This window comes from Bos mutus, chromosome 15, assembly GCF_027580195.1.
Source record: "Bos mutus isolate GX-2022 chromosome 15, NWIPB_WYAK_1.1, whole genome shotgun sequence".
NCBI lineage: Eukaryota > Metazoa > Chordata > Mammalia > Artiodactyla > Bovidae > Bos > Bos mutus.
Window position 1 is genome coordinate 25,992,601 of NC_091631.1, and position 10,141 is coordinate 26,002,741.

The window sequence follows — 10,141 nt, forward strand, 5'->3', positions numbered from 1 at the left end:
CTGGAGTGGGTTGCCATTTCCTTCTCCAATGCATGAAAGTGAAAAGTGAAAGTGAAGTCACCCAGTTGTGTCCGACCCTCAGCGACCCCATGGACTGCAGCCTACCAGGCTCCTCCATCCATGGGATTTTCCAGGCAAAAGTACTGGAGTGGGGTGCCATTGCCTTCTCCGGTATTCTTGCCTAGAGAATCCCATAGACAGAGGAGCCTGGCAGGCTACAGTCAACAGGGTCACAAGAGTCAGATATGATTTAGCAACTAAACCACCACCACTCCACATAAGTTAAATAAGCAGGGTGACAATATACAGCCTTGTCATACTCCTTTCCCAATTTGGAACAGTCAGTTGTTCCATGTGTGGTTATAACTGCTGCTTTTTGACCTGCATATAGGTTTCTCAAGAGTCAAGTAAGGTGATCTGGTACTTTCATCTCTTAAGAATTTTCCACAGTTTGTTGTGATCCACACAGTCAAAGGTTTTCACCTGGTCAATGAAGCAGATGTTTTCCTGGAATTCCCTTGCTTTCTCTATGATACAACAAATGTTGGCAATTTGATCTCTGGTACCTCTGCCTCTTCAAAACCCAGCTTGTACATCTGGAATTTCTTTGATCACATAACTGCTGAACCCTAGCCTGAAGGATTTTGAGCATAATCTTAATAGTCTGTGAAATGAGAACAACTGTATGGTAGTTTGAACATTCTTTGGCATCATCTTTCTTTGGAATTGGAATGAAAACTGACCTTTCCCAGTCCAGTGGCCACTGCTGAGTTTTCCAAACTTGCTGGCATATTGAGTGCAGCACTTTAATAGCATCATCTTTTAGGATTTGAAATAGCTCAGTTGGAATTCCATCACCTCCACTAGCTTTGTTCGTAGTAATGCTTCCTAAGGCCTACTTGACTTCACACTCCAGGATATTTGTCTCTAGGTGAGCGACCACACCATCATGGTTATCTGGGTCATTAAGACCTTTTTTGTATTGTTCTTCTGTGTGTTCTTGCCACCTCGTCTTAATCTCTACTGTTTCTGTTAGGTCCTTACCATTTCTGTCTTTATCATGCCCATCCATGCATGAAGCATTTCCTTGGTATCTTCAATTTTCTTGAAGAGATTTCTAGTCTTTCCCATTCTGTTGTTTTCCTCTATTTCTTTGAAGGCTTTCTAAATATAGACCAAAGTCTAAAAGATAGTTTGGCTTGAGCTTGGCTTAGATATCAGGAACAAATGAAAATTGTTTCCAAAATGAAAATGTAATACATTCAATTTTAAATTCAATTTGGCTCACGACCTAGGACCATCATTTTCAAACTTTTCTTCACATGCAGTGTTTTTGGCCTGTTATTCCTGGAAGCAAGGTTGGGGAAGAGGGTGGTGAGCAACACCTAACTTGATTTTCAAGTTAGAATCCTAGATTCCAGTACCAGCCCTATGATCCTGAACAAGTCATTTATCCTTTTGAACTTGATTTCTTACCTACAAACAGGGATGATACTTACATCCCATAGGAAAAAAAGAATAATGCTTTGTGAACTATAAAGTCTTGCTTCTCCCAAGTATAATCTCCAGACTTGATAGCTTATAAGACTTGATAGTAATGACTTGATAGCTTATAAGAAATGCAGAATCTAAGGCTACATTCCCGTAGAAGGCAATGGCACCCCACTCCAGTACTCCTGCCTGGAAAATCCCATGGATGGAGGAGCCTGGAAGGCTGCAGTCCATGGGGTCGCTGAGGGTCGGACACGACTGAGCGACTTCACTTTCACTTTTCACTTTCATGCATTGGAGAAAGAAATGGCAACCCACTCCAGTGTTCTTGCCTGGAGAATCCCAGGGACGGGGAGCCTGGTGGGTTGCAGTCTATGGGGTCACACAGAGTCGGAAATGACGACTTAGCAGCAGCAGCAAGGCTACATTCCAGACTTACTGTACTGGAATATACATTTTAACAAGACCTCTAGGTAATTCACATGCACATGAAAATCTGAGCAGCACTACTGTAAAGCACTCTATAGTTGTTAGGTATTTTCACAACAAAAAAATAATTCATTAGGCACACTTTTTGTTCTGAGGAAGTCCTATGACCTGGTAACTCATTAACAGTATGACATCAACAAGATATGACATCATCCTCCTCAGCTCTACCATTTCCCATACTGAGAAACAACTGAATGTGGATTCTGGTCTAGGTTTCATAACTAATTTGCAATATAATCTTGGGCAAATCATGTTAACTCTCAAGGTTCTTCTCTTTATATGTAAAATGAGGTTAGACCACTAGTTATGAACCTGAGGTCCCTGGACTCACTGAAGTCTGAAAAAGTAGTAATGGAAGGAGGCAAGATAAGTTAAGAGGATAGCTTTAGAATTAGATGGCCCTCGGGTCACTTAAGCTCTGCCACTTAATAGTCTGTGATCTAGGGCAAGTTACTTAACCTTCCTAAACTTTAAAAGAGTTATAAGGATTATAATAATCATTCTTATAAGATAATATACACACAGGGCTTTGCACATTGTGTCGTATAATGTTAGCTTTTCTATTGGCTAATAAGTGTCCTATAATGTTAGCTATTTCTATTGGCTATTTTCAATATCTCAAAAGTCAAATTTATCTGAAATAAGGCTGCAAAGAAAATATTATGCTGCTTTTCTTTGGACTAGAATTAAAGCAATACATTAAGGTAATATATTACCTTATATATCTCATATGAATCAATACAGTGTAGTAACATATCCTCTGATTGACAGTCACATGTGCTTTTGATTATTTTAAATAGGGATAAAGTATATTAATAATTATAATTTATGTAGAATATTAAGTTACAATTTATATAAGAAAAATAATAAATTGCCCAAAAAAAAAAAATAATAAAATATAAAATGATTTTTTTCTAATGAAAAGGTTAAAATAGCTGCAATATCACCATATGAACCAGAGATTCCACTTTTGGGTCAAAGAGATATTTGTACACCCATGTCACAGCCTCACTATTCACTAGAGCCAAGAGGAGGAAGCAACCCATGTGTCCATCAGTGGATGAATGGATAAGCAAAATGCAGTGTACACATATAATGAAATATTATTCAGCCTTTGGAAAGAAGGAAATTCTAATACATGGTACAAAATGCTACATAAGGGCATTATGCTAAATGAAATAAGCCAGTTGCAAATAAAAAACCCACTGCTGATCCCACTTATATAAATTCATAAAGACAGAAAGCAGAAGACTGGTTGCCAGGGTCTAGGGGTAGGGAGGAAGGAGGGAAATGGAGTTGTTAAATGGATTTGGGGTTTCAGTTCTGCAAGATGAAAAGAGTCACAGAGATTGGTTGTGCAATGATGTCAACGTACTTAACACTACAGAACTGTACAGTGAAAAATGGTTACAATGGTAAATTTTATGTTACGTGTGTTTTTCCACAATGATTAATAAATAAGTATACAAACAGCTAGCTGTTCTTCCAGCACTAACACTGTAAAGCCCTTATGCATTAAGTTTTTAATAAGTACCCCCTTCCTTGCATTCCAATGTATACATATATTCATCACAGCAACTGAAACAATTTACTGGCCATCTCTGACTTGTATACATTAAATCCAAACCCTCTGGTACCATGAATTTGGCCCTCCATTTAGCCTTCATTCTTCAGTGGTGTTTCTGAGCCATGAGTCAGAGGCAGTGCTGTTTGCTTGTCAATAACTCTCAGGAAAAAGACTGTTTCCTTAAGGTGACAGGGACACCACCTCCACCAAGCCCACAGAACCCCAGGGCCAAAAGAAGCCTGAAGTATGCTCAATTCCTAGAGGCCACTATTCAGAGAAGACAGTAGGAAAGGGCCTGAAAAAAGGAAGAAAAAGTGTGCAATAAGACACAAGTAGCACATGTGTATGGCAGAGGTAACTGGTTAAAGCCTCTCTAGTCTCCTGCTGCATTGGCAACAAAGGATAGTTGTTTTATCCAATCTAAGAGAATCCCATCATAGCGGTGAAAGACTGATTGCCCTGCTTCCCTTCTGCTCAACTCCTGTGAACAGGATGGGGAGAGGGGCAGCAAATCTGTAAGAAGAGCCAACGCCTATCTAGCTTGAATAATCCTAGCCCAAGGCAAAGTCTCTTGGTGTTTAGTCACTGCACATCTGCTCTTCAGTTCCCGTACAGAGGGCAAAGTATGTAGCTAAGTTGCCTCCTAGTCTCCCGGTGAGGAATATATGTGGCATTTTACAAAAATGGATAATTGAAAGGTGGAACAGGCCAACAATGATGAAAATGCAGAAAAGAAACAAAAAAAGTAGTAGTGTTAGAGGTGGGGGAGGGATGACTGGAAGTTTGAGATTAGCAGGTGCAAACTATTATATGGGCTTCCCTGGTGATTCAGACAGTAAAGTGTCTGCCTGCAATGTGGGAGACCCAGGTTCGAGCTCTGGGTGGGAAAGATCCCCAGGAAGGAAATGGCAACCCACTCCAGTACTATTGCCTGGAAAATTCCATGAACAGAGGAGCCTTGTAGGCTACAGTCCATGAGGTCGAAAAGAGTCGGACACGACTGAGCGACTTCACTTCACTTCAACTATTACACAGAGAATGGACAAACAAGGTCCCACTGTATAGCTCAGAGAACTACATTCCATATCCTGTGATACACCATGAAGGAAAAGAATATGAAAAAGAATGTACGTATGTATAACTGAATCACTTTGCTGCACATTTGCTGAAATTAACACAACACTGTTAATCAACTATACTTCAATAAAATTTTTTTAAAAAGTAACCGTGTTAGAAAAAAAAATTCAAACATAAATGGAGTTACAAAAGAAACTGGTTGTGAGAAAAGAATGAAGAAAAGGACCAGAAGTGACACCAGCAAAAACTGTGCATTAAAGGAACTCTCAGAAATATTCCAAAGTGCTAAGAATGAAATGTTGAAAAGTGATCCAAACTTAGAAAGGATCAAGACAATCCACCAAGGCACAGAAGAAAAAAAAAAAAAGTACTCATTCCATATCATAGGTTACATGACAAGAAGGCAAGTACTACTCAGACTACTCTAGATCAGTTCTTTGACATAGAAATAAAACATTTTAATTCTCAATGATTTTAATGTCAAAATCACTGCAGATGGTGATTGCAGCCATGAAATTAAAAGACACTTACTCCTTGCAAGGAAAGTTATAACCAATCTAGATAGCATATTCAAAAGCAGAGACATTATTTTGCCAACAAAGGTCCGTCTAGTCAAGGCTATGGTTTTTCCAGTGGTCATGTATGGATGTGAGAGTTGGACTGTGAAGAAAGCTGAGCGCCGAAGAATTGATGCTTTTGAACAGTGGTGTTGGAGAAGACTCTTGAGAGTCCCTTGGACTGCAAGGAGATCCAACCAGTCCATTCTAAAAGAGATCAGTCCTGGGTGTTCTTTGGAAGGAATGATGCTAAAGCTGAAACTCCAGTACTTTGGCCACCTCATGCGAAGAGTTGACTCATTAGAAAAGAATCTGATGCTGGGAGGGATTGGGGGCAGGAGGAGAAGGGGATGACAGAGGATAAGATGGCTGGATGGCATCACTGACTCTATGGACGTGAGTTTGAGCAAACTCTGGGAGATAGTAAAGGACAGGGAAGCCTTGTGTGCTGCAGTCCATGAGGCCATGGGATCACAAACAGTCAGACACAACGTAGTGACTGAAAAAAAAGCATGTTTTAATATTTTTTTATTTTTTCATATATTTATGACTAACAATGAGGATTTACAATGTTTGACAAAAACCTGTAAAAGTCACAGAACACTCATAACTTTTCTCATTGAGTATTAAGACTGATTAGCTAGGTTTTAACTTGCATAGTCATTTGCATTGTCCCACCCTACTAAACAAAGTGAGGACTGTCTGTACTTGTAAGTTCTGGCACATCAAGGTATTTAGTATTTCACAGCTAAAGAGAAACCATCAAAGGGACTTCCTTAGTGGTCCAGTGGCTAAGATTCTGCACTCCCAATGCAGGGGGCCTGGATCTGCTCCCAGGTCAGGAAACTAGATCCCACATGCTTCAACTAAGAGTTCACATGCAGCAACTAAGACCCAGCCCCGCCGAATTATCAACTTAAAAAAAAAGAAACTATTAAAAAAAAGAAAGAAACTACCTTTTCCTTTGTTAAAATCTGCTTAAACAAAAAAGGAATATGAACTCAAATTGGATGATGTTAAGAAGATTGTGTTTAAGGGTTTTTAGTGACTGAGAACTGCTGCCATCTTTACATGCAATTCCCCAAACCTGTTTTTAAATTACCCAAAACACACACACCCAATGCTGAGAGATAGGCTTCCTGAAGAGTTATTTAATTTGTCATCTGTGATAGTATACTACTTCATGCTTGTCCTCATCCCTTGCATGCTGGGGCAAAACAATGAATACGTGATAGAAATAATATGGTATAGTAACTTTAGAGTCAGACCTCAACTTGAATATTATCTCTACCCGACTTTTCTGCAACCTTAAATTACTTATTAGGGTTTCAATTTCTTAATCTGTGAAATAAGGATAATAATGCCTTCTTTTTGGAATTATAGTAAATGTCAAAAAAGATAAGATACATGAAGTGCTTAGCAAATTGTGATACATAGTAAGCATTTATATATAGCTATTATCACCATTATCATTATCCTTAATATTTCTATCATTATTGTAAATATTTTAATCATGATAAAGTTGCTTTGCTTTAAGCACATTATTGTGCGTGCATGCTAAGTTGCTTCAGTCATGTCCAACTCTTTCCTAACCCATGGACTGTAGCCCACCAGGCTCCTCTGTCCATAGGATTCTCCAGGCAAGAATACTGAAGTGGGTTGCTATTTCCTATTCCATGGGATCTTCCTAATCCCAGGGATCAAAACTCATGTCTCCTGCATTGGCACGCAGATTCTTTACCAATGCGCCACCTGGAGAGCCCAAACACATTATTAATCAGCCTATTTTTCAAAGATAAAGTCTCATATTCAGATATGAATAGATACCCACTACTTACTGGTTAAGAAGGCTGCCCTTAAATTCTTTCAGATCATTTTCTTCCATGGTACATGTGCAAAAGGCAGCCAACACTCACTCATCCTCTTCTTGCATTCCCTGATACCTAGTCTGCTCAGAGTTTCCTCTTCTGAGGACATTAAGAACCAAAGCCATTTCCCATTTCTCAGAGCTATCTGTCAGAACAATAGTATCTTGCTCTCTCATATCTCACATGACTTAACTGTCAGTTTTCTCTTTTGATTCTAATCCTTGACTCTAAACTAACAGTCATTATTACCTATATTGACCCATAAAGCTGCAAAGGACCTAAAGTCCAACTGAAGCCAATCCCTTTTCTCCACCAAACAGTTGTTTAGTTGCTAAGTCATGCCTGACTCTTCTGTGGCCCCACGGACTGTAGCCCACCAGGCTCCTCTGTCCATGGAATTTTCCAGGCAAGAATAGTGGAGTGTGCTGCCATTTTCTCCTCCCCAGATCTTCCTGACCCAGAGACTAAACCCAAGTCTCCTGCATTGGCAGGCGGATTCTTTACCACTGAGCCATCAGTGAAGCCCACCAAACAATTAATTCCCTCTAAACTATTCTATGTGAATTAGCCTAGCAAGGTCTGTTTTAACACTTTTAGTGACAGAAAGCCCTCTACCTCTCGAATCAATCCATTCAATGATTATAACTTTTTAATTTTCCTTATGTTGAACCAAAATCTCTCCCCTTACAAGTAGTTTCCAACCATAGGCTCTAATTTCACATTCTAGAAAAATACAGGAAGTTTATCTATTCTATACTACAGCCCCATAACATTTGAAGATTCCTGAGTTTCACTTTTCCACATTACACATTTCTAGTTCAGAAAGCACAATTTTAAGCCCCTTCTCTCATGGACCTCCTCTGGACCGTGTATGGGCTTGTCAAAGTGATCTAACAAATATGTAAAGCACTTTCTTTTCCAACATTTGAGCTGCCAAATAATTACACTACAAATGATCCCTTTGTCCATATCCATCCATTACTATGTAAAAATTATTAATTTAACTAGTAGTTCAGGAAAAGTAACTCTCAGCCTAAATCACAGTTTAAAGAAAATGGTACTAAAAGTCTTGAAAACAATCTTTTTTTTTTTTTTTTAATGCTAGTCAATTACCGGGGAACCCAATAAAGGAGGATCAGCAGGCAAGAAAGTCTTGTCTCTCCCACAAAACCAAACACATGCCTGGGGGAAAAAGATCCAACAATGGGAAGTTTAGCTAAAAAAGGGTTTTGCTTCCAGTCCTGAGAAAGTTGAGCCAATTAAAAGAAGGCAGTAATAGTGAGCCAAAAAATATTCTATGTACTTTGCCAGAAGCAGGTACCTGAAGGATCAAATATTGTGCTCTTAAAACTTTACCAAAGTAAACTACAAAAAAGAAGTGGCAGATTTTTCCTGAGCTCTCCTCGCCTGGCAAGAACGTCCATCTGGGGAAATACACACGCAAAGCCCCAAGGGACCAGTCAAGGGCAGTAACTGGAAGAGGATTCTTCCCCAAGTCCTCAGTGGGTGCAATCAGTGCAAGTACTGTCCTGAGAAGAACCTTTACCTTTGTCAGGTAGTCGGAGAGGAGGCAGGGTGGAGTAGGGATTGGAACCCTTGTGCCCATAGAGGCCTGGCACGAGCCGGAAGGTCCTGACTAGACGCTGCCGTCTACCTTCGGACACAAGGAGATAGACGAATGATCGTACTCCGACAGGAGGTGATCTCTGGTACCCGAAGATATCCCGGGTGGGAGTGGGCTGGGGGGTACGGACAGGGGTCGGGATCTGACACTGGGAAAACCGTTCCCTGTAAAGTGACCGAAGAGGTCTCACAGAACAGAGAAAGAGGAAGGGAAAGACCGTATTTTCACGTATTTGGGGTAAGACTGAGCCAGGACCTGTTCCCTTCTCCTGCGCCCTTATGACGAAGGTGGTGACAGCAACAGTGGGAGCAGGTGTCCCGGGCCCTCATTCAAACGAGCAGAGTCCCCCACTGTCCCGAGCCCTTCTTGGGCTGCCCCCACTCGCCCCTCAGGCAGCGGAGTCCCCATTCCCAACCCTGCCCCTCGGGCTTTCCCCTTAGGTCCAGCAAGGGCTCTCCACTTCTCTTCCGCCCCCCTATCTCAAGGCCCCTCAACCCGTCCAGACTGGCCCTCCTCACTCGCCACTCCGGATTGCTCTAGCTGCTGCCTTCCTCCGCAACATTCCCGTTCCAGTCCCCTGGCCCGATCTCCTCTACGCCACCTCCCCCGGCCAGGCCCGGTGCCTCCCGCGGCGGCCAGGTCCGCCCTCTGCCTTCCTCACGCGGCGTCTCCCCCTCAGACCGGCGCCCTCCCTCCCTCGCTCCCGCCTCAGGCCGGCACCCGCACTCACAGAACTCTGCGATGTACCAGGTCACCGCGTAGTTCTCCTCGCACCAGTCCAGCGTGGAGGTCGTTGGACCCCAGTAGCCCTCGCGGTCCCCGGCGGGAGCCATCGCGCGCACCGCCGCCGCCCAAGCGCTCCACTGGCCGCAATCGGCTCCGCGGGCTCCCAGGCCGGCTCTGGCCCTGCTGGCGCGCTAGTCTAGGGTCCCGCCCGCCCTCCGTCCCTGAGGGGCGGGGCCCGGCGCCGTCAGCGACCCGCCGGGCCAGAGACCCCGCCCACCGCGGCCGGCGCAGAGCCCAGGCCGAGGCCCGGGGACCGCCCTGCCCCCTCCTTTCTCGGGAAGGGGTGTGACCTGGGCCGCCGGCCCCGCCTAGACACGCCCTTGGCTGTGGGTTAGGCGTTCCTGACATCCCTGAGGCAGTTTTCTATCTGAACCTCTGAGCTTCTGTAGGAGGGGCGGTTGATTTTATTGAGGCGGGGGTGGGATGAAGGCTTCAATCAAGCCCTGGCTTGATAAAACCTGTGCAGGGATGCGCCTCAGTGTCTTTACTGGGTCACAGGCCTCCAGAGGAGCCCAGAAACCGCCTACTCCAGCCCCGCCGGGGACTCCCAGGAAACAAACAATAATTTTCTGATAAAGGTGTAAGTGTCAGTCAGTTCAGTCGCTCAGTCGTGTCCGACTCTTTGTGACCCCATGGACTGCAGCCTGCCAGATTCCTCTGTCCATGGGATTTCCCAGGCAAG

General features: G+C 43.1%; 1 protein-coding gene across 1 annotated transcript in view; it reads right to left on the reverse strand.

Moving 5' to 3' along the window:
* The window catches only part of ACER3 (alkaline ceramidase 3), a 168,648-nt gene extending 159,025 nt beyond the window's left edge, over positions 1-9,623 (reverse strand). The window contains exon 1 of the mRNA XM_070383662.1: positions 9,404-9,623. Coding sequence (XP_070239763.1) covers positions 9,404-9,506 — 103 coding nt within the window. The 5' untranslated portion in view covers positions 9,507-9,623. The remainder of the gene's footprint in view (positions 1-9,403) is intronic.
* Positions 9,624-10,141: the final 518 nt, after the last annotated feature.